We start from the raw sequence: 25,724 nt of genomic DNA, 5'->3' as shown, positions 1-25,724 counted from the left end.
CCAGAAGCTTTTTCACAGCATGGAAGAGTCAATTACTAGGGGGGGCATAGGTTTTAAAGGAGATGTATGAGTTTTTTTTTTACACAGAGGGCTGTGGGTGCCTGGAACTTGCTGCCGGGGGAGGTAGTGGAAGCGGATACGATAGTGAGTTTTAAGGGTTGTCTGGACAAACCCATGGATAGGACGGATATGGAGGGATGTGGGTCCCAGAAGGGTAGGGGGTTTTAGTTAAGTCAGGCAGCACGGTCGATGCAGGCTTAGAGGGCCGAAGAGCCTGTTCCTGTGCTGTAATTATCTTTGTTCCTTGTTCTAAATAAAGTTTCCAAGTGCAGCTTGGATAAAACTTAGTTGTTGCTTTGGATTTTAAAATGTACTCTAAACTGAAATGGTGGACTCATTTCATAAGAAATAGGAGCAGGAGTAGGCCATCCAGCCCTTCGAGCCTGCCCTGCCATTCAATAAGATCATGGCTGATCTGTCGCTGCTCAGTTCCACTTTCCCGCCCTCTCCCCATAACCCTTAATCCCCTCTCCTATCAAAAACCCATCAACCCGCGTCTTAAAAATATTTAGCGAGGCAGCCTCCACCACTTCAACGGGCAGAGAATTCCAGAGATTCACCACCCTTTGAGTGAAGAAGTTCCTCCTCAACTCCGTTCTAAACCGCCCCCCCTTTTATCTTGAGGCTGTGCCCCCTAGTCCTACTGTCTTTTTTGAGCGGGAAGAGTCTTTCCACCTCTATCCTATCCATCCCATTCATCATCTTATACGTCTCAATGAGATCTCCCCTCATTCTTCTAAACTCTAACGAGTACAAGCCCAGTTTATTCAGCCTCTCTTTGTCTCTTCTTTGGACACAGGTGAGGTCCCAGAGGATTGGCGGATTGCAAATGTAGTACCGTTGTTTAAGAAGGGTCAGAGGGATAACCCAGGGAATTATAGGCCGGTGAGCTTGACTTCAGTTATAGGCAAGCTAATGGAGAGGATCCTCAAGGATAGGATGTATGAACATCTGGAGCGCTGCAATCTGATCAGGGATACGCAGCATGGCTTCGTTACAGGGAGGTCGTGCCTTACGAATCTAGTGGAATTTTTTGAAGAGGTGACAAAAACGGTTGACGAAGGACAAGCCGTTGATGTCGTCTATATGGATTTCAGTAAGGCGTTTGACAAGGTCCCTCATGGTAGGCTGATAGAAAAGGTGAAGGCTCATGGGATACAAGGCCAGGTATGTAGATGGGTGGAGAACTGGCTTGGGAGGAGGAGACAGCGAGTAGTAGTGGATGGCTCCTTTTCCAATTGGAGGTCTGTCACCAGTGGTGTGCCGCAGGGCTCGGTACTAGGACCTCTTCTATTTGTGGTATATATTAATGACTTGGAAGAGGGGGTAGGTGGTGTGATCAGCAAATTTGCTGATGACACTAAGATGGTTGGATTGGCGGGTACTGAGGAGCAGTGCCTGGCAATGCAACAGGACATAGACAGGCTGGTAGATTGGGCAGATAGATGGCAAATGGAATTTAATCCGGAGAAATGCGAGGTGATGCACTTTGGCCGGAATAATGTGGAGGGGAGTTATACGATAAAAGGTAGAACTATCCGGAGTATAGATACGCAGAGAGACCTGGGGGTGCAAGTGCACAAGTCCCTGAAGGTGTCGGTGCAGGTGCAGAATGTGATGAGGAAAGCGTATGGTATGTTAGCCTTCATAGGAAGAGGTATAGAATATAAGAGTAGGAGTCTGATGTTGCAGTTGTATAGAACGTTGGTTAGGCCTCACTTGGAGTACTGCGTCCAGTTCTGGTCGCCGTACTACCGGAAGGATGTAGAGATCCTGGAGAGAGTGCAGAGGAGATTTACCAGGATGCTGCCTGGTATGGAAGGGCTGTCTTACGAGGAAAGATTGAATGAACTTGGGCTGTTTTCCCTTGAGAGACGTCGGCTGAGGGGGGATCTAATAGAGGTTTATACGATTATGAAGGGGATAGATAGAGTAAATGGTGGTAAGCTTTTTCCGCTATTAGAAATGGATAGAACGAGGGGTCACGAGCTTAGGGTGAGGGGGGCTAGGTATAAGACAAATATTAGAGGGCAGTTTTTCACACAAAGGGTAGTGGGGGTGTGGAATGCACTGCCGAGTAAGGTGGTGGAAGCAGGCACGCTAGGGTTGTTTAAGAGTCACTTAGACAGACACATGAGCGGTCTACATATAGGGGGATATAGTAGGCCTTACTAAAACATTGTAGGCTTGGGAATACGTTTTGCCTCAGGGATGTTACAGTCTTTGCCTGTTTAATAATGAATTTTTTTGTCTCCACAGGCATTTAAGTCCAGCAAGGGGCATGCATGCGGCAGGTTGCAGTGGGCTGCTCTTGGACGTTGCTTCGGGAGTTGCCTATTGCTTCATGTCGTTAGTGTGCTTAAACTGGACCATCTCGAGGGCAACATGACAGCTCAGAGACTATCTCTGTTGCTGTGCGGACACATGGATTTGGGCCTGTGTCTGTGGGAGTTTGCACGTTCTCCCCGTGGTTGCGTGGGTTTCCTCCGGGTGCTCCGGTTTCCTCCCACATCCCCAAAGATGTGCTTTTAGGCTGATTGATTGGGTACTAAATTGTCCCTAAATTGGACCTCCCTGATCCTCCTACATTAGGCGTAGACTAAAATCATGAATAGGACACTGAGACAGTGGGACGGCGGCGCGGGCTCGTTGGGCCGAAGGGCCTGTTTCCTGTGCTGTGTTGTTCTTTGTTCTTTGTTCTCTCCTCATAGCTCAACCCCCTCAACTCCGGTATCAGCCTAGTAAACCTCCTCTGCACTCCCTCCAAGGCCAAAATATCTTTGCGCAGGTGCGGCGCCCAAAAATGCACACAGTACTCCAGCTGCGGCCTCACCAGTGCCCTATACAGCTGCAGCAAGACCTCCCTACTTTTATATTCAATCCCCCTCGCTATGAAGGCCAGCATCCCATTCGCCTTCCTGACCACCTGTTGCACCTGCAAGCTGGGTTTTTGCGATTCATGCACAAGGACCCCGAGGTCCCTCTGCACTGTCGCCTGCTGCAGTTTTTCGCCACGTAAGTAATAGTCCTTCCTACCATTCTTCCTACCAAAGTGGACCACCTCACACTTGCCAACATTAAATTCCATTTGCCATTTCCTGGCCCATTCGCCCAGCCTATCTAGATCCTTCTGCAGACTCTCCACACCCTCTGCACAATTTGCCGTTCCCCCAATCTTGGTGTCATCAGCAAATTTTGACACTCTACACTCGGTTCCCTCCTCCAGATCATCTATATAAATGGTAAAAAGCTGAGGCCCCAGCACCGACCCCTGGGGCACTCCACTAGTCACCATCCGCCAATCCGAATAGCACCCGTTGACCCCCACTCTCTGCCTCCTATTTGACAACCAATCCTCTATCCACGCTAACACCCTACCCCCAACTCCATGTCCCTCGACCTTCTGCAATAACCTCTTGTGAGGCACTTTGTCAAACGCCTTCTGAAAATCTAGAAAGACCACATCCACCGGCTCTCCTCTATCCACCGCCCTAGACACATCCTCATAGAACTCCAGTAAATTTGTCAGACACGACTTCCCTTTAATGAAACCGTGCTGCGTCTGCTCTATCAAGCAATTCCCTTCAAGATGCCTCGCAATTTCCTCCTTAATGACAGATTCTAACATTTTACCTACCACAGACGTTAAACTAACCGGCCTATAATTCCCCGCCTTTTGCCTGGCACCCTTCTTAAACAACGGCGTAACATTAGCCGTTTTCCAATCATCCGGCACTTCCCTGGAATCCAGCGACGTTTGGAAAATAACCACCAAGGCATCCACTATCACCTCCGCCATTTCTTTCAGAACCCTCGGATGCATTCCATCCGGTCCTGGGGACTTGTCCACAATCAGCCCCTCCAGTCTGTCGAGCACCGCCTTTCTAGTAACAGTAATGTCATTAAGACCCTCCAGTCCTACCACCTTTCCATCGCTAACACCCGGCAAATTATTCACGTCCTCCTCAGTGAAGACAGAAACAAAAAAGTTATTCAATACCTTAGCCATATCCCCATCCCCTACCACTAGGTCCCCTTTCTCATCCTCTAAAGGACCAACATTCACCCTAGCCAGCCTCTTCCTTTTTATATATTTATAAAAACTCTTGCTAAACTTTTTTATATTAAGCGCTAGCCCAGCTTCATAGTTTCTCCTACCCTTCTTTATCAACTTCTTTGTCAATCTTTGTTGACATTTAAACCTCTCCCAATCCTCTTCTCGCCCACTACTCTTAGCTACTCTAAATTCCTCCGCTTTTAGTTTAACACTTTCCTTCACCTCCTTCGTTATCCACGGCTTATTACCTCTCCTCCTACTATCCTTTTTGACCATCGGAATAAATTTCCGCTGAGCACCAAGAAAGATCTCCTTAAAGATCCTCCACTGCTCCTCAACAGACCCTTCCTCCAACGCGCTCTCCCAGTCCACATTCGCCAATTCTTCTCTCATCCTACCGTACTCCCCTCTATTCAAACAAAGGACGCGTGTCCGGGAACCCACTTTCTTCTCCTCCATCTGCATCAGAAACTCCACCATACAATGATCACTCTCCCCAAGAGGATCGTTCACCACAAGGTCCCTAATTCTACCCGCTTCATTACATAGCACCAGATCCAAGATAGCTCGCTCCCTCGTCGGCTCCAACACACACTGTTCGAGGTAACTATCCCGGCAGCACTCCAAGAACTCTTCCTCGAGCCCCCCACGTCCAGTGCCACCTCGGTAAGTTACCTGCTTTGTTCTCAGTATCCAAGCAGATAAATAACATGTAGTTGTTTTTGAAGTATTCTGACAAAGGAAAGCTGGTAAAAGAATCCTACTTTCATTATCTTTAAGTAAATACACACAATGAAAAAAAACACAGGAAAAAAAAGAACAAAGAGAAAAATACTGAATTCCAAACAGATGACTTGATTCGTTTATTAGGGTCAGAAAGGTCATGATTAAGACCATCTAATTCAAGAGAATGGACAACAACTGATTTTGTATTCACATTGCTAAAAAAATTAATAATTTTCACAACAGAAAACATTCTTTACATGTTACATTTGATGACAATGATCTAAAGTCACTTTAAACCATTAATGTTAATATAAATAAAAATTTAAACTCATTGAGGCACTCAAAAAAAGGTGTTTAAAAATACTGAGCTGTCTAATAGCAAGAGAACTATACTCCATACAAATGCTTAAGTTTCCAAATTCAATTTGGTATTAGTAGTGCTCGCTCCTCATCTGTGCTAGTCCCAGAATATGACCTTCATGAAAAGGAGAAAAGATAAATTATAATTTCACTGAAGACAAATATATTTTTGTATTATAATGCTAAGAAATGTTGGGGGGCATTTCTCCCAGCCCACTGCTTTCACAGTGCAGTGGGCTGGGGGACTCAAATGGAGGCTGCTTAGTGGGCTCTGGTGGGCACCACAGTCTCTGCGAGTTTCCAGCACCATCAGCTCTGCACCAGATATCGATGTGGAGCTGCATAATGTATTTAAATCTGCATTTAATTAGTGGATCCAGGACCCACTAGAGTATCCCCCTCCCCCACCAGAAGTGTTTCACTCCAGTGCGGTTTACAACAGCTCTCCATTTGCGTGGAGCTGGTGGCCTGATCCCGCTGGACTGAAGGGGGGGCTATGGAGGCAACTCCCCCCACCCCGCCCAAGGGGGTCAGGGTGAAGGGGGTGCCCCCAGGGCATTGCCAGCTTGGCCCCTTGGCAATGGCTAAGCAGGCATCTGGGCAGTGCCAAGGTGGCAGTGTACCATGGGTTGGGGAGAGGAGGGAGATCAGGGTGAAGGGGTCCCGCTGCCACTCTGCACTTGGCGGTGACAGAGGGAGGTCACTGGGAGGGGGGCGGATTGACACTGGCCAGGACACATGAGCGATCATGAGTATGGTGGGAGAGGAGGAGGGGAATCGGTGAGGCAGCGATTCATGGTCGCAGGGCTGGTCAGCGATCGAGGTGGCCAGCAATTGGGAGGCCAGCAGCGTGGAGCTAATGCGCATGCACCAATCTCGGCACTGCCAGATCGGAGAACGCGCAGTGGCCTGCTCAGCGCTACGCTTCTGGCCTTTCAGTCAGGATAGGCCCCACCCACTTTTTTACGAGCTTCATGCAGTGCACAGTGTGGGAGATTCATTTTGAGAATTCTGCTAAAAATCCAGAGGGATTTAGTCCAACTTTTATGCAAATCCAACATTTAAAATGTTGTTCTTAAAAAAATACACAATCTACTACTTAATAAAATATTTTCTTTTTAAACATACAGGTGATTAACTTGTTGATCCAAATATTGGTTATTCCAATGATCATTTTAATAGCAATGAACATCTGATAAAGCAAGTGCATTATCAACTGGTTAATTTCATTTGATTGATGTGTTCGTCACCCATTGTCCCATACACCCATTCTACTTCTGTAATCATTAAAGTATAAGGTTAAGAAGGGAAAAATAGGGTATGAGTGTAAGTTTGCAGGGAACATAAAAACTGACAAAGTTTCTATAAGTATATGAAGAGAAAAAGATTGGTGAAGACAAATGTGGGTCCCTTACAGTTAGAACCCTGCACAATTCCATATGCATCAGTAAAAGATCGACAGGCTGGCTCTCCTTGAAAAAAGGCAGAGGAGTGATCTAAAAGGTCTTTAACATTAATAAAGGTTTTGATAGAGTGGATAAAGAGTATGTGTGGAACAGCAAGGCTAGAGGCCATCAGTTTAAGATAGCCAGAAATCCAATAGGGGAGTCAGAAAACCTCTTTACCCTAAAGGTGATAAAAATGTGGAACTCGCCATCGTGGAGTGATTTAAACAAACAGGAAGTGCATATAAGAGGAGGCCAGACAAACTTATGAGTGAGAAGGAAATAGATGGATATGGTGATAAATTTAGATGGGAAAAGATGGGAAGAGGGTCAGGTACCACATAAACACAGACATTGGCAAATGACCTATTTCCATGCCATATGTCCTAGCAATCATTAGTGCCGATACTTAAAAGGTCATAATTTTTATGTCCACCCTTGTACAACAGTATTCTTCAGGGGAAATTTTACCAGAATTTGGCCAAGTGTCAGAGGCTGTCTGACCAAAAACCGGTGTGTTCCTCTCCCCCGAGAAATAGGCAGGTTTTCTCTTCCCATCTTTTGACATTCTGTCAAAAAGGCAGTTGGGCACATTTTATGCTGTCATGCTGATGGGCGGGGCCTAAATTTGCTAGTAAAGCCAGCTGCACTGAGACCTTCCACCCTCGCCACCCAATAATGGAGATGTCAGGTGCTCCCCATCCCATCCCATGATCAGAGCCAGCGCTTCGTGTCTGTCTCCAAATAGTCAATGACTGTCCCCCTACCCCTAAACAGCCAGTATCCCCAGCTCTCAAGTGGTGACAAGATCGGTCCAAGTCAGCATAGACTGACTAAAGGAAAATCATGCTTGTCAAATCTTCTGGAATTTGAGGGTGTGACCAGTAGACAAGGGCGAACAAGTGAATGTTGTGTATCCGGACTCCCAAAAGGCTTTTGACAAGGTCCCACACAAGAGATTAGTGAGCAAAATTGAAGTTCATGACATTGGGGGTAATGTGTTGACATGGATAGGGAACTGATTGGCAGACAGAAAGCAAAGAGTGGGAATAAATGGATCCTTTTCAGAGTGGCAGGCAGTGATTAGTGAGGCACCGCAGGGTTCAGTGATGGGACCTCATCTATTCACAACATGGATGAATGATTTGGATGAAGGAATTGAATGCAATGGGAGGTGGGGTCGGTTCTCCCAAAAAAATTCTAAGTGTCGAATTTGCGTAAAAACTGGAGTAAATCACGCTGGTTTTTCAGCAGGAGTTCCAAAATGAATCTCCCACACTCTGTGCACTGTAGAGTGCCTCAGCATGAACCACATTGAAATTCAGGGGGCCTATTCCCACTAGAGAGGCCGGCAGCATAGTTGAGTGGGCCATTGCACATATGCGGATCTGTCAACGCCAAGATCCAACACGTGCACAGTAAACCCCTGCATCAAGGGCTGTGCGCCCCCTCCCCCCGATGTATCCAGGTCAGTGTCAACCACCCCCACCCCGATGTGTCCCCCTCCCTTCCCCAGTCCCAACCCCCCTCCCACCAGCAGGCTGACACCCCTACGCTGATGGCCAGCCTCGATCACAGGCCTCCCTCCTTCCCTCTGTGACATAACCCAAAGTCAGAGTGGCAGCAGGACCCCCCACCCCCACCGATCGCCCCCCTCCCCTTAGAGGGTCAGCATCCCTCCCCATCAGCCCGGCCCCTCCATGCCCCCTCCCAGGCTGTCACTGCAAAGTGGCAATGCCCAGCAGGCACCCACCCCTGGCACCCGACCCTTGGGGAGGGGGCCTCAATATCCCCCACTTCATTCCAGCTAGGTTGGGCCGCCAGTTCCTGCAAGTGGGGAGACTTCAGTCCCGGGCCGCTAATGCTATTTAAATTGTATGCAAATTAGGATTGAAATAATTAATGCAGCTTGGTGCCGATTTCTGCACGGAGCTGACCTCGCTGGAAATTTGGCTGCTGGAAACACATGGAGGTTGTGACCCGCGAAATAGCCTCCATTCAAGTCTCCCGACTCACTGTACTATAAAAGCAGCACAGTGGGCGGGAGAATCATCCCCAAAATCTCCCAATTTGCAGATGATACTAAGTTAGGTGACAATGTGTGCTGTGAGAAGGATGCTAAGAAGCTGCAGGGTGACTTGGACAGGCTGACTGACTGCGCAAGTACAATTTAATGTGGATACATGTGAGGTTATCCACTTTGGTGGCAAAAACAGGAAGGAAGATTATCTGAATGGTGACAGTTTTCAAAAAGGGTAAGTGCAATGTGAGCTGGGTGCCATGGTGGAACAGTCGCTAAGGTTGGCATGTAGGTACAGCAGGCAGTGAGGAAAGCTAATGGCATACTGGCTTTCATAGCAAGAGGATCTGAGTATAGGGGTAGGGATGTCTTGCTGCAGTTATACAGGGCCTGTGTGAGGCCACACCTTGAGTATTGTGTGAAGTTTTGGTCTCCTAGCTTGAGGAAGGACATTCTTACTATTAAGGGAATCCAGCAAAGATTCACCAGACTGATTTCTGGAAATGACAGGACTCACATATGAAGTGAGACTGGATCGACTGGGCTTGTACTCAATGGAATTTGGAAGAGAGAGAATCTCGTAGAAACATATAAAATGCTGATGGGACTGGACAGACTAGATGTGGGAAGAATGTTCCCGATGTTGGAGAAGTCCATAACTAGGGGTCACAGTCAAAGAATAAGGGGTAAGCTATTCAGGATTAAGATGAGGAAGTACTTGTTCACTCAAAGTTGTGAACTTGTGGAATTCTCTACTGCAGCTGTTTGGGCCAGTTCATTAGATATGTTCAAGTGAGAGCTGGACCTGGCCCTTGCGGCTAAAGGGATCAAAGCGTATGGAGGGAAAGCGGGAATGGGACACTGAAAGTGCATGATCAGCTATGTTCATATTGAATGATGGTGCTAGCTCGACGGGCTGAATGACCTACTCCTGTACCTATTTTCTATGTTTCTCCTCCCACCACAACAAATAAATGAATCCCTGCCCCATGAAGCTCCTGTTAGTGTCTGCCCCAGGCACTGCCCCTTGGCACAGGTTGGCACTGTGCCAGGGCATTGACAGGGCACTGTTTGGCCATGTCCCTCCCCTGAGGGCTACACTCATCACCTCCAGGGGAATCCCAAGGAAGGTGAACCTGTTGTAAACTGTGCCAACATCATGTCACATCAGCGAAGTACAAAAATATGGCAGGCGCTCAATATATGGCAGGGTGAAAGTGTTTAATTAAATGCAAATAAATTAAATTGTATTGAACTCAGATTCACACCCATTTTGGGCAAGAACCCATTTACATCACCAGCGAGGGGCAGTGAAAATCGGAAATAGTGATCTCGCCAGCAAAATTTGCGATTTCCAATTTTGCTAGATCTTGAGCTCTGTCACCATTCCTGTGGATAGCAGGAGTAGGCTCAAGATCTCGCCATTTTAAATCTTAATATGAAAATGCAAAGTACAAACCTCCTTTTGCGCATCGTTTCCACTATCAAGTACAAACCCATCAGCATACCCTGTAGATAGAAGAAAGGACCATTATATAAGCAGGATCTTGGTTCTTCAATTTTATTTTAAAATGATGGCTAACTCCAAATAGCCTCTGCAAGGTTCATGTTGTGTCCACTTACAAAAATAAATAGAACGCCTCCTTGTATAGTTGCAGCCCACTCAAAATTCAATTTGTCATATAGATATCCACCCAGTGTTGGTCCTACAAATGATCTGATTTATAAGAAAAAACAGGTAATATTAGTTACCATCTAAGTAGGTTATTTTGTACCAAAGTAAAATTTATAACCTTCTGCTTATAGATGTACATCCAATCTCAGTACTGATGCGTATAGCTCCAGTTTGTATTGCCTCCAGCAGTACCTGTTTCTGGTGGTAGGGCAGTAGTATGTCAGCTTTTGTTACACACAAGGGGCTATTACTGCCTTATGATACAATGCGTGTGATGTGTACCGGCAGCATACAAACCTAGAAAAGTGGCTTTTTGAATTAGTCGACAGCAGAGGATGAAATTTGTGTGACAAGGCAATGCTAACCTGAGCATTCTTACTGTTTCACATTTGGGATCAAGGTGAGTGACTAAATACAAAAATACCAAATAGCTGTCCATTAATGTTGGCATTCCATGATTTGGAGGAAGCTGGGACATCCAATTACATATAACTAGTTAGCTTGAGGCAATGTTATTCAAAGCACCTAAGTTGCACCAGCAAATTGGGTACAAAAAAAAAGACTCGCAACAAATAAAACTTCCATATTTACTAAAACTTCACAGTAGGACAAAATAGGACCATTATATACTGTAATATAAAACAATACTAAAAACAAATGCTTGAACTTTTCTACAAGACATAACAGCATTCAGAAAAAGTGTCACCAACACATTTAAAAGTCAGGTACGAATGTATAGAATGACTGGAAATTGATAAATGTGACAAACTCTTGACCTGAAAATGGGAAATGTGGTCATTGTAAAACTGCCTATTGCGTGAATATAAAGGGAAGGAGAAAGAGGTATAAGTGTAGAAAAAGCAGCAGATGTGCTATTCAGCATTTTGCCATTGATCACCACTGGCATGTCTCTTCTCTTGACCTGTGTGTTTTTCATCCACTTGTCTATGTTCATTTTCTGTTGTTTTACAACCGTATCACTATTGAGACAGAGGTGCATATTTTTCAGATTTTTCTTGTTTTTTTATAGAATCTCAACAGTGCAGGAGGCCATTCAGCCCATCATGCTTTAACTGACCACAATCCCACCCAGGCCCTCTCCCCATAATCCTTTGCCTTCACCCTAGCTAGTCCCCTTGATGCTAAGGGGCAATTCAGCAATGGCTAATCCACCTAACCTGCACACCTTTGGACTTTTGTTTGTTCCACTGTTTTGTTGGGTGCATTCAAACATGACAGTATCATAGAGGCTGGTTTGATGCCCCTGAGTTTTCTGTTTGTTGTTTTGCACCTTGTCCCTGTTCGTTATTTTATATTTCCAAGGTTTTGTCTTCTTAATCTCCTCAATCTCCCTGGGTCCTTGTCCTAACTCCTCCTTCTCTCAACTTTCTTGATGAGCAAAACTGTCATTGATCAACTGAGTTCCTTTACAAATTTTCTGCACACTAATGCTGCACGAAAGTAATGGATATTATTGCACAGAGGCACTCACCTATATTTACCATGAATTCTAAAACAACATGGGTACATTTTTTTTATTACGATGGGTTGTAATAACTTCAGAATTGCCTGTGTCTGCCTGCAGTAAACTTTCTGAAAGTTTTGGACCATAACATAAGGTACATACACTTAATTATTCAACATCTTGTATACAACAGGAACTTCCTGTAACACTTGACAATGTTAGAAATGCAGGTCCCTTTAAGAGTAAATCAAGTCTTGCTTCAGACAGCAGTTGATGTTCATTGAAGCTTTACTTAAGAGGTGATTTTCCCCCAATGGGGGAGGCTTCTAGACAGGGAAAGGATCCAAAAAGGACTGTAGAAACTAGAGTTTGTGCTGAACTACTGTATCATCGTAAAACTATTGTGAATCATCAGAATGTCTTTTGCTGTCTAATTTAGATATTCATCGATTTCAGGAAGCATTAAGGAGAACATTTCCCCATTGATGTAGACAGGGACAAGTAGAAATAGAACATAGAACATAGAACATTACAGCGCGGAACAGGCCCTTCGGCCCACAATGTTGCGCCGACCAGTCTTATTTTTAAAAAAAAACATTGACCCACTAATCTAAACCAATCCCTTTTCGTCCATAAACCTATCCCCCAATCTCTTAAACGCCCCCAAACTAGGCGCATTTACAACTGCAGCAGGCAGGGCATTCCAGTCCCTCACCACCCTCTGGGTAAAGAACCTGCCCCTGACATCCGTCCTATAACTACCCCCCCTTAATTTAAAGCCATGCCCCCTCGTGCTAGATTTCTCCATCCGAGGAAACAGGCTATCACCATCCACCCTATCTAAACCTCTAATCATCTTATATGTTTCTATAAGATCCCCTCTTAGCCGCCTTCTTTCCAGTGAAAACAACCCCAAATCCCTCAGTCTCTCCTCATAGGACCTCCCCTGCATACCAGGCAACATCCTGGTAAACCTCCTCTGCACCCTCTCCAAAGCCTCCACATCCTTCCTGTAATGTGGGGACCAGAACTGCACACAGTACTCCAAGTGCGGCCGCACCAGAGTTGTGTACAGTTGCAACATGACGCTGCGACTCCTAAATTCAATCCCCCTACCAATAAACGCCAAGACACCGTACGCCTTCTTAACAACCTTATCTACTTGATTCCCAACTTTCAGGGATCTATGTACACATACACCTAGATCCCTCTGCTCCTCCACTCTATTCAAAGTCCTCCCGTTAGCCCTATACTCAACACATCTGTTATTCCTACCGAAATGAATTACCTCACACTTCTCCGCATTAAACTCCATCCGCCACCTCGCGGCCCATCTCTGCAACCTGTCCAAGTCACCCTGCAAACTTCGACACCCTTCCTCACAATCTACCACACCTCCGACTTTGGTGTCATCAGCAAACTTACTAATCCAAATGGTCGAGAGCTTCAAGTTTCTAGGTGTCCAGATCACCAACAACCTGTCCTGGTCCCTCCATGTGGACATTATAGTTAAGGAAACCCATCAACGTCTCTATTTTCCCAGAAGGCTAAGGAACTTGACATGTTCTGCTACAACTCTCATCAACATATACAGATGCATCATAGAAAGCATTCTTTCTGGTTGTATCACAGCTTGGTACAGCTCCTGCTCAGTTCAAGATCACTAGAAAATACAAAGCATCGTGAACGAAGACCAGTCCGTCACTCAAACCAACGTCCCACCCACTGACTCCATTCATAAGAACATAAGAAATAGGAGCAGGAGTAGGTCATCTAGCCCTTCGAGCCTGCCCCGCCATTCAATAAGATCATGGCTGATCTGTCGTGGCTCAGTTCCACATTCCCGCCCTCTCCCCATAACCCTTAATCCCCTCTCTTATCAAAAACCCATCAACCCGCGTCTTAAAAATATTTAGCGAGGCAGCCTCCACCACCTCAATGGGCACAGAATTCCAGAGATTCACCACCCTTTGAGTGAAGAAGTTCCTCCTCAACTCCGTTCTAAACCGCCCCCCCTTTATCTTGAGGCTGTGCCCCCTTGTCCTACTGTCCTTTCTGAGCGGGAAGAGTCTCTCCACCTCTATCCTATCCATCCCATTCATCATCTTGTATGTCTCAATGAGATCTCCCCTCATTCTTCTAAACTCTAACGAGTACAAGCCTAGTTTATTCAGCCTCTTCTCAAAGCTCAACCCCCTCACCTCCGGCATCAGCCTAGTAAACCTCCTCTGCACTCCCTCCAAGGCCAAAATATCCTTGCGTAAGTGCGGCGACCAAAACTGCACACAGTACTCCAGCTGCGGCCTCACCAATGCCCTATACAGCTGCAGCAACACCTCCCTACTTTTATATTCAATCCCCTTCGCTATGAAGGCCAGCATCCCATTAGCCTTCCTGACCATCTGCTGGCTGGGTTTTTGCGACTCATGCACAAGGACCCCGAGGTCCCTCTGCACCGTCGCCTGCTGCAGTTTTTCGCCACGTAAGTAATAGTCCTTCCTACCAAAGTGGACCACCTCGCACTTGCCAACATTAAATTCCATTTGCCATTTCCTGGCCCATTCGCCCAGCCTATCTAGATCCTTCTGCAGACTCTCCACACCCTCTGCGCAATTTGCCGTTCCACCAATCTTGGTGTCATCAGCAAATTTCGACACCATACACTTGGTTCCCTCCTCCAGATCATCTATATAAATGGTAAATAGCTGAGGCCCCAGCACCGACCCCTGGGGCACTCCTAGAGTCACCAACCGCCAATCCGAATAGCACCCATTAACCCCCACTCTCTGCCTCCTATTTGACAACGAATCCTCTATCCACGCTAACACCCTACTCCCAACTCCATGCCCCCTTACCTTCTGCAATAACCTCTTGTGCGGTACCTTGTCAAATGCCTTCTGAAAATCAAGAAAGACCACATCCACCGGCTCTCCTCTATCCACTGCCCTAGACACATCCTCATAGATAAATTTGTCAGACACGACTTCCCCTTAACGAAACCGTGCTGCGTCTGCTCTATCAAGCAATTCCCCTCAAGATGCCTCGCTATTTCCTCCTTGATGACGGATTCTAACATTTTACCTACAACAGACGTTAAACTAACCGGCCTATAATTCCCCGCCTTTTGCCTGCCACCACTGCTTCAGAAAAGCAATCAGCATTATTAAGGACCCCAGGCATACCGGGCATATGCTCTTCCACCTTCCTCCATTGGGAAAAAGATACAAAAGTCTGAGCACACATACCAACTGAATCAAAATCAGCTTCTTCCCTGCTGCCATCACATCTTTGAATAGACCTACCTCACATTAAGTTGATCTTTCCCTACACCCCAACTATGACTGTAACACTAGATTCTGCACTCTCTCCTTTCCTTCTCTATGAACGGTACGCTTTTTCTGTTGAGCGCACAAGAAAAAAAGTATTTCACATATATGTTAATACATGTGACAATAATAAATCAAATCAAATCAAGTAGTAAGTTCTATTCTTTCTCCAAACCTCCAGCAAGTATTTTCCTCATGACCTGCCTGACCATGCTTTGGGCGGTTCTGAAAAGCAGAATACATTTTGAGCTGAAGAGTTCAAAACAGAAATTATTAAGGTACAAAATCATTGGAACCCCCACAGTAGACATTACAAAACTACTGAAATATTAACCCAAGAAATTAAATGTACAGTTGATACATACCCAAGGCACCAACTTGCTCCAAACATTCCAGACACTAGACCTAAAGTACCAAGGCCCTCTTCAAATCCATTCTCACTAAACAAAAAGGTGAAAGTCAATGTCAATTATTACAGTCAAAGCTCACTCTAGCTCACTAAATCTTGCTAAACAGTCGGACCGCCAGTTGAAAGTTACTTGGGAGATGAGTAAAAGGATAGAGATGAAAAACTTTGCTCTCTAATTAAGCCTCTTAATATCCACATTGATTTAAAGTTGCATTCATGCAGAGCTTTGGAACATCCTTATGATATCTCAGTGATCCAGACAAAAAAAACTGACTTTCATTAATGCTTGGAAATCCATTCATTTATGCAGATAAATGTGGCAGCCAATTTGCATATATAAAGCACCCAAAGAAGGGAAAGTGACCAGTTCACCCACTTTGGCAACACTGGACTGAATCTTCACTCGCACATCAGAAGTGCAGAGTTGGGAAAATTCCCGACTTCCCAAACCTAACTTTAGGACACTGCCCAGACATTCCACATTCTGCTATTTTTGGTGGCGGTGGTGGTGGTGGCAGTGATGAGGTGAGGCCCATCACCCCTGAAGCGATGGAGAGAGTGTTGAGGGCTCAGTGTTGGTTGAGCAACATGTTTGGTTTAAAAGGCTGGCCTCTAAAGAGTTCCTACAGTGAGTCAGGAAGTGGATGGAGCTTCAGTTTTCATTTAGAGGTTCCACTGAGCAGTCAGGTGAAGGCCAACAGTTAGATAAAAGGCAAAATACTGTGGATGCTGGAATCTGAAACAAGAACAAAAAATGCTGCAGAAACTCAGCAGGTCTGACAACATCTGTGGAAAGATAATAGAGTCAACATTTCAAGTCAGGGTCATCCTGAGTTGAGTTGCTGAGTTTCTCCATCATTTTCTGTTTTTGTTGTCGAAGGCAAACAGTTGTTAGGCAATATTTGTCCAACTGGTTGCTGTTGCTGGAATAGGTGGCCCATTATGGGCTTTCCACTAAGAATATATAATTATTGCTGTTGTATATTCTCTTTGTGATGAAGGAGACCACTCATTTAAGGCTGGAAAAGCATGACAAGACCCAGCGTCCTAGCACCATTTGCTTTTAAAATCAATCTGATTGAGTCTTGACCAGCTGCACAATTCCATGGCGCAACACTGTAATTCAGAGGGAGCAAACCAACAGACTAGCTAGTGGTTTGCTGCACAGCATGCTGTCTGGGAGTGACAGGAAAAAGTGCTAGGCTACCCTGCATTTGTCCAGACCTATTAACCTTCCTCCCTCACTGCCAATATTAGCCGCTGATGAGATGGAGAACATAGTCCGTATATGTACTGGTCAAGTGAAATCTGTACCACTGGGGCAGTCTACACCTGAACTGTGCATGGGCTAATGTTCTAATGAGCCACATAACTAGGGAAGTAGAGAGAATTTTAAACTGAATAGTACGGACAAGGGATCAAATTTGGGAAGATGTGGTACACCAAGAAGTAGAGATAAGGCAAGAGTGTTAAGTAACAAAATGGGAAATGATAAACAGACCATGACAGGAAGGGACAGAGACTAAAAAAACTGAGTAAATTAGCAGCTAAAACTAGATACTATAAAAATAATATAGAAGGCAGTGAAGGCCAAACACCAAATATATTCAAGAAGGAAATAAATAAAATGTCTAGACTCTAAATGTGACAAAGAGTTTGACGAGAGCACAGAAGTATTGAGATAGAAGATCACCCACGATCATACGGAATGACAGAGCAGGCTTGAAGGGCTGAATGGCCTACTCCTACTTTTTATATTTCTATTCTCTCTGTATCCACGCTAACAAAACCTTGCATAATTTTAAAGGCCTTTATCTTGTCCCTTCTTTTTCCTGAAATCCTTTCCATTGCCTCAACATTAAACTTAAAGCATGGAACCCCAAACTGCACACACTCTTGTAACTATGTCTTAATAAATTATATGGAAAAGCTGTGTCCTTCTGTGCAGCAAGTTGGATGGAAGGTCAATTTTCCTCAATACTACTATTAAGAAAAATACAGTACTGCAAGAAGAAATTTGCGCATAATAAGTTATACTTCTCACCATTTGTGTTTTTGAAACAATTGCCCCATTTTGACCTGACAGGTTGAATGAAGGGGAGGCATTGATTCAGTAGCTGTGATGATATAGTCTGTAAAGATGCTGAGACAGAACAGCAAAGACTTTCTCAGACATAAGAGAAGATGCATTAGCCTAAGTTAAGCTTACATACAAGGTAAGCTGCTTTTCATGTTCTCGTCAATCTTCCACACTTTGTAGATGCAAGTTCCTCCAAAACTCTGCTGCCCATATCCTAACTCACACCAAGTCCAACTATTACGCCTTTATGCCCACAGATCTCAAGCTGGCAACACCTCCTTTTTAAAATTCTCATGCTCATTTTCAAATCCTTCCATGGCCTTATCACTCCCTATCTTGGTAACCTCCTCCAGCCCTAACACTGTCTGAGGACCACGTACTCCTCCAATTCTGGCCTTTTGCGCATCCATGATTTTCTTCCACCATTGGTGGCTGTGCCTTTAGTTGGCAATTCGGCCTGACCTGACAACGAAGAGAGGGAAACTGCAGAAAAGTAGCGTCATGCACTTTGTTTTGGCAACAGTTTTGGAGTTTAATCCGGATAAATGTGAGGTGATGAATTTTGGCCAGAATAATGTAGGGGGGAGTTATATGATAAAGGGTAAGCCCATAAGGAGTATAGAAGCGCAGTGAGACCTGGGGGTGCAAGTGCACAAGTCTTTGAAGGTGGCAGTGCAAGTGGAGAGTGTGGCGAAGAAAGCCTATGGTATGTTAGCCTTTATAGGAAGGGGTAAAGAATATAAGAGCTGGAGTCTAATGTTGCAGTTGTACAGAACGTTGGTTAGGCTGCATTTGGAGTACTGCGTCCAGTTCTGGTCGCCTTACTACCGGAAGGACATGGAGACTCTGGAGAGAGTGCAGAGGAGGTTTACCAGGATGATGCCTGGTATGGAAGGACTGGGGTATGAGGAAAGATTGAATAAATTGGGGCTCTTTTCCCTTGAAAGACGGCGACTGAGGGGGGATCTAATAGAGGTATATAAGATTATGAAGGGTATAGATAGAGTAAACAGAGGTAAGCTATTTCCTATGATAGAGACACATAGGACAAGGGGCCATGGGCTTAAGGTGAGGGGGGAGAGGTATAACACAGGTATTAGAGGGAGGTTTTTCACACAGAGGGTAGTGGGGGTATGGAATGCTCTGCCAAGTAAGGTGGTGGAGGCAAACATGCTAGAGTCATTTAAGAGTAACTTAGACAGGCACATGACTGGGTTGGAGATGGGTGGATATAGGAGATTGTTTTAAATAAGGGTCATTAGCATTGGGGCGTCCCTGGTAAGGTAAATGGATGTGGTACAACAATAATTTTTTTTTTCTCTTTTCATTCACAGGTTTTAAGTCGGTCTGCCTTGTGTCCAATGAGGGGCATACACGCAATGGGTCGTACTTGGGCTGCTCTTGGTTGTTCGAGATTGGCCTAGTGCTTCATGTCATTAGTGTGTGCCTAAACTGGACCAGATACTGGGCAAGACGACAGCTCAGTGACTATCACTGATTGCTGTGCAGACACGTGGATTTGGGCCAGTGCCTGTGGGAGTTTGCGCATTCTCCCTGGCCTGCGTGGGTTTTCTCCGGGTGCTCCGGTTTCCTCCCACACCCCGAAGATGTGCTGTTAGGCTGATTGGCAGTAATAAATTGTCCCTAAATTAGTTTCCCTCAATGTGGATGGCCATAAAACATTAGACAAGGGTCATGGGTGGAGGGGGGGACTGGTGGTGTTAAGATGGCGGCGTGGGCTCGTTGGGCCAAAGGGCCTGTTTCCCGGGCTGTTTTTGTTCTTTGTTCTTTGACACCTAAATGACACCTCACATCAATGCAAGTTCTAACCACTTGACAGCCAATAAGGCCATTCTCTTTTTCTTCAATTACTAAACAGAAAATTACTCACGAAGTTCTCAATTTGCAAATTGCTATTCAAATAGGCAGAACATTAGGCTGAAGAAATGTTGCTATGCAGAAAGATAGAAAAGAAAAGGGCTACTATAAGATTGGTAGACTCTGCTAGGGTTTTTGTTTAATCAACTTAGATGTAGAATTCACTTTAAATCAATGGGGAGTAAGTTTGTTAGTAATTGTAATGAGGTGTTTTAAATACTTTGTAGTTTTAAAGGTACATGTAATACCTTTAATTAGTCCATACATATAAATATATCTTCTGTACATATTTAGAAATTAAGCAAAGAAAATTTGATGCAGAATGCCCCTTTGATACCAAACATATAGAACACAGAACAGTACAGCATAGTACAAGCCCCTCGGTCCTCGATGTTGTGCCGAGCTATATCCGAACCAAAGATCAATCTATCCCACTCCCTATCATTCTGGTGTGTTCCATTTACCTATCCAATAACCGCCTGAAAGTTCCTAAAGTGTCCGACTCCACTATCACAGCAGGCAGTGTATTCCATACCCCAACCGCTCTCTGAGTAAAGAATCTACCTCGAACATCCCTCCTATATCTCCCACCATGAACCTTAAAGTTATGCCCTCTAGTAACAGCTACATCTACACGAGGAAATAGTCTCTGAACATCCACTCTATCTATCCCCCTCATCATCTTATAAATCTCTATTAAGTCACCTCTCATCCTCCTCTGCATTAAAGAGAAAAGCCCCAGCTCCCTCAACCTTTCTTCATAAGACCTATCCTCCAAACCAGGCAGCATCCTAGTAAATCTCCTCTGCACTCTCTCCAATGCTTCCACATCCTTCTTATAGTGAGGTGACCAGAACTGCACACAATATTCCAAATGTGGTCTCACCAAGGGCCTGTATAGTTGCAGCATAACCCTGTGGCTCTTAAACTCAAACCCCCTGTTAATAAACGCTAACACACTATAAGCCTTCTTCACAGCTCTATCCACTTGAGGGCAACCTTCAGAGATCTGTGGATATGAGCCCCAAGATCTCTCTGTTCCTCCACATTCCTCAGAACAAAGAACAAACAAAGAACAAAGAACAACCCAGCACGGGAAACAGGCCCTTCGGCCCAACGAGCCCGCGCCGCCGCATCGCCCTACACCTATTCTACCCTGCATGTCTACGAATGGGACCCTACTCAGTCAGATTCAGGGAAGAAATAGTGTCAATTTGGTGGAAACCAATTAGCCTAAGAGCACATCTTTGGGGTGTGGGAGGAAACCGGAGCGCCCGGAGGAAACCCACGCAACCACAGGGAGAATGCGCAAACTCCCACAGACACAGGCCCAAATCCATGTATCTGCACAGCTAGCAGTGCTAGTCACTGAGCTGTTGTGGAGCCCGTCTATCGGTCCAGGATCAAGCACACACACCGACATGAAGTACTAGGCCACTCCTGGACTTCCAAGAGCAGCCCACGCACGACCTGCCGTGTGCATGCCCCTCGCTTGACACGAGGTGGACCTCCACCTGTGGAATAAAGACAAAAAATATTAATCATACAGCCTGCCCTTCCGGTGTCTCCCGAGGTTTAACCCTATTTAATAGCCCCTACCATATCCCTCCATTCTCGTTTCACTCATGTGCCTATCTAACTGCATCTTAAACGAGTCAATGGCAGAACCCTGCCATTGACCCTGTAATCTGCATTCAAGTTTGTCCTACCAAAATGAATCACCTCGCACTTATCAGGGTTAAACTCCATCTGCCACTTTTCTGCCCAGCTCTGCATCCTATTCATGTCTCTTCGCAGCCCACAAGAGCCCTCCACCTCATCCACTACTCCACCAATCTTGGTGTCATCAGCAAAGTTACTAACTTACCCTTCAGCCCCCTCTTCCAAGTCATTGATAAAAATCACAAATAGCAGAGGACCCAGCACTGATCCCTGTGGGACACAGCTGGTAACTGGCCTCCAGTCTGAAAAGTTTCCCTCCAGTACCACCCTCTGTCTTCTATGAGACAGCCAGTTACTTATCCAATCAGCCAAATTTCCTTCTATCCCACACGTCCTTACTTTCTTCATGAGCCTACCATGAGGAACCTTATCAAACGCCTTACTAAAATCCATGTATACGACATCAACTGCTCTACCTTTGTCTATACACTTAGTTACTTCCTCAAAGAATTCAATCAAATTTGTGTTAGATATCTAACATACGTTAGATACATTTCCTTTAGAGCACTCAACTATTGGAATCATAAGGCATAAAGGAGACTTAATAGCCTCACCAGACACCTAATCACTTACAAGAGTGAGTTTTAATGAACCTGCCTTCACAGTTTCTAATCAAAACAGAGTCAGAAAGATATTAACGTCATAGCTAACGAAAAAGTTATGGTAGGGAACTTCGTGGGAACTGCCAAGAATTAAAGGTAACATAATGATACCCCTTGAAACTGTGGGTAGTGATAAAAAGCTCTGTCATTGAATTGATAAACACTATATACATGTGTTTCATTATGTTGGCAATAAACAAAACTTATCAGAGCTATAATTGGGAAATATCCTGAAGGGAAGATGAGTTGACCACATCCCTTAGCAATTTAGTTAATTTCACTCAAAAGGCCATAAAATACTAATGGCTTTTGTAGGCACCCCTTATCAATTAAAGGAGTCTGTTTTAGTGAAGATGCTTTGTCAGGCCGCTAGCAAAAATAGAGCAATAATGTCTGACTAAGAGATAAGAGGAGGAGATGCTGGCATTGGACTCGGGTAAACACAGTAAGAAGTCTCATAACACCAGGTTAAAGTCCAACCAGCCTACCTGGTAGACTGATTGGACTTGGGCCTGGTGTTGTGAGACTTCTTATTAAGAGATAAGAGGACAGGCTTAGGGATGATACATTGGAATATCCCTACAAGATATCATGATCTCATAGATGAGGGTGGTTCAATTGGATCAGTACATAAAGTATGACATTTGTAACACTTTTGATTTGATTGTGTCCAACTGACTGAGAGCTGCAGAATTATATAAAACAGGATGATTTTCTTTGTCCATTGGAGTGGTGTCTCGACCCATTGTGCCGAGAACCAACCCTCTTGCCAGCAAGTAAAAAAAGACAATCTGTCGATTAAGCATCTTGTGTGCTTGTGTTAAAGTCACACTTGGAAGTTGAGATTTCAACAGCTCTTAAAGCCAGAAGTGTAGATGTCTACATTAAACTTCAGCTATGTATATAATTTTCTACTTAAGGACTTGTAACAATTATTGAATGCAAATATTAGTGTAATTACTGCTTGTGCTATTAGTAAGTCATGAAGTTGGTCTTCAAACAGTTCTAAAATCTCTTGACTTGGAGATTTGAGAGCTGCTGTCTATCTGAAGGATTTAAATGAAAACCAAGCTGCAGAGACGGGGAGACAAAGTATAGTTCTTGTCAAATGCAGCAGGTATATTTTCCTTAATTTACAAAATTTGTAAAAAGCAGATATCCCTGCTTTGTGCTTACATGAGTTACAGTTAAACATACCCAACTATTTGCTGGAAGCAAGTTATAACATTATAATATAATTTTAAAATTCTTACTAAGCACTGGTGATGATTTCTGGAAAAACTGGAATGCCACTCAAGCTGAGTGAAAACCCACTGATCACCAGCATCAGAACAAACATCCACAGCTGGCTGCAAAGGAAACAAAATAAGATCAATTCTTCAGAATGTTTCTCTTTTCAATTGGGTTAGTATCACTCTTCTAATACCTGAAATATGTTTTGATATATGCTTTCCCCTCTCCCCATAAACCAGTAATCTATGATGACTGTGTCCCAGAGCAAGCATTCTTGTTCAACAGTGCAGGTGGCCTTCTGGTAGTTTGTAGATGAAATACCTACATCAGAGATTGGAAAGCTATTGAAATTATTTTGATACAAAATAATTTACCAAAGATGCAAAGATAGGTGGGAAAACAAAGAGAAATAAATAGGTTAAGTAAGTGGGCAAGAATATGGTAGATGGAGCTTCATGTGAGCCAATGTGAAATGAACCACGATGATAGGAAAAGAAGAAAAGTGGAATTTTTAAAAAGTGAAAATACGGCAAGGGTGATATTCAGAGGGATTTGGGTGTTGTTCTTAAGAGTCACAGAAAATTAACAAGCAGGAACAGAAGGCAATTTAAAAGTTAAATGGTATATTGATTTGATTTATTATTGTCACATGTATTGGGATACAGTGAAAAGTATTGTTTATTATGTGTTATACAGACAAAACATACCATTCATAGAGTACATGGGAAGAAGGAAAGGAGAGGGTGCAGAATATAGTGTTACAATCATAGCTAGAGTCCATTCAAAAGTTTCATGATTTCTAAGGTCTGATTTGATTGATGATTCGAAAAGTCTCACAACAGTTGATTGGTGCGTGATCTCAGACTTTTATATTTTCTTCCTGGTGGAAGAGATGTATGTCTGGGGTGCATAGGCCTTTATTGGCTTTTTTTGCAAGGGAATTAGAGTAGTGCTGGAAAGAGACACACATTGCCAAAGCTTTTCGTCTTGCACTCATTGCCAAATTTCAAATGATCACAACAATTTACACTACAGGAGAAAAGAATGCTGATTGGTTAGCAAGTCAACTTAGATTGACCATCGCGCTGCCATGGAAAAAACAACAGGCAATTTCAGGTAATTCAACAAAGGTGCAAGGGTTGAACATGTTTGTTTTGTTTGCAAGTAATAGGTCCCTGTACATTTGCTTCTAGGAAGTATAAATGAGCCATGTTGTGAGCGCGACAGATTTTCTAAATTGCTTATTAGTGTACTCAGGATTGTTCAATAAGTGCTGTCCAATCATGGAGCTACATGCAACAGTAGGTAGTTTGCCTTAGGTTTTGGAAGTGCAGGCTAGTTTAGTATAGTCAGTACTCTGCCTATAATGAACAACTAAAGGAATATACTGTTTGATTCAGTCAACCAATTGTGCTGTACAGGCAATGTATTGGCATCACAGCAGCACTACAACTCACACACAACCGCGCTTAATTGTGTACTAGGTAGGACATCATTTTACATTAATAGTAGCATTCTGTTAGTGGAAAATGGCAGTAAAATAAGGGAAATCACCATAGTCCCAGATGACCACAAACTGTTCTCCCTTTGACAGGGAGATCTGACTGACTGCTGGTAATTTAACCTGGGGATCATGATACCTCAGGTGAGGGGTGTGGGGGCAGCAGAGGAGATTTGCCAGGATGCTGCCTGGGATGGAACATTTAAGTAAAGAAGAGAGGTTGGATAGGCTTGGGTTATTTTCATTGGAGCAGAGAAGACCGAGGGGCAATCTGACTGAGGGGTACAAGATTATGTGAGATAAGGACAAGCAGATAAGAAGCAGCTATTCCTCTTAGTTGAAAGGTCAGTCACACAGGACATACATTCAAGGTGAGGGAAAAAAATTTAGTGGAGTGTGGGGGGGGTGTGAGGAAAAACTTTTTTTTAACCCAGAGGGTGGTGATAGTCTGGAATGTGCTGCCTGGGGGGGTGGTAGAAGCGCGATGTCTCACATTCTTTGCAAAGTATCTGGATGAGCACATGGGACATCATAACATTCAGGGCTATGGGCCAAGTGCTGGCAGATGGAATTAGGTGGGAGTTCAGGTGTTTTTAATGTGTTGATGTGGACTCAATGGGCCTCTTCTGCATGTTTTATGATTGATTGAAATGTACAGCCAAATATGTAAATCAGGCTGCAGAATATGTAATTTTACCCACTTTGAAAGACATTACTATAGTAACCATTGAATCTTCCAGTGTAAAACTAGGTCATTTAACCTACTATACCAACGTCAGGCCTATGAAAGACTTATCCAATTCATCCCTTCCCCTTTACTTTTGCCCATAACCCAGAGATTTTCTTCCTTTCAATTTCCTTTAAAAAGCTACTAACAGATCAGCTTCCAGTGCTCTTTCAGACAACATATTCCAAATCACAATCTTTTGTTGCCATAAATGAGGAACGTATGAAAACTATTCAAAAAATACCTACCACTTGATATGAAAAAAGGGTGCTGGTCCCAAGAAAAGAAAGCTGAAAGCAATAAGCCAACTTCCAATCAACATTAGCCACTTCCTGATTCTCTGGAATTTGGAGGAGTGAGAAACACAATAAAATGAAAATGGGACAATGAGGACAAGTTCTCTCTCTCTCTCTTTATAAATTCAAGGATATGTTCAGT

The 25,724-nt window shown here is 44.2% G+C and overlaps 1 protein-coding gene across 1 annotated transcript in view; it reads right to left on the bottom strand.

The window, feature by feature from the left end:
• Window positions 1–4,952: 4,952 nt before the first annotated feature.
• Window positions 4,953–25,724, bottom strand: part of slc18b1 (solute carrier family 18 member B1) — a 57,424-nt gene continuing 36,652 nt past the window's right edge. Inside the window, exons 9-14 of the mRNA XM_080192759.1 lie at window positions 25,535–25,626; window positions 23,079–23,174; window positions 15,500–15,574; window positions 10,292–10,385; window positions 10,128–10,177; window positions 4,953–5,318 (exon numbers count right to left, since the gene is read on the bottom strand). Of these exons, the coding sequence (XP_080048885.1) occupies window positions 5,264–5,318; window positions 10,128–10,177; window positions 10,292–10,385; window positions 15,500–15,574; window positions 23,079–23,174; window positions 25,535–25,626 (462 nt within the window). The 3' untranslated portion in view covers window positions 4,953–5,263. The remainder of the gene's footprint in view (window positions 5,319–10,127; window positions 10,178–10,291; window positions 10,386–15,499; window positions 15,575–23,078; window positions 23,175–25,534; window positions 25,627–25,724) is intronic.

This window comes from Carcharhinus amblyrhynchos, chromosome 7 (genome assembly GCF_965287045.1).
Source record: "Carcharhinus amblyrhynchos chromosome 7, sCarAmb.v2.hapA, whole genome shotgun sequence".
Lineage (NCBI taxonomy): Eukaryota > Metazoa > Chordata > Chondrichthyes > Carcharhiniformes > Carcharhinidae > Carcharhinus > Carcharhinus amblyrhynchos.
Note: the sequence above shows the minus strand (reverse complement) of the source record. Positions and strands in the feature narration are given on the sequence as shown.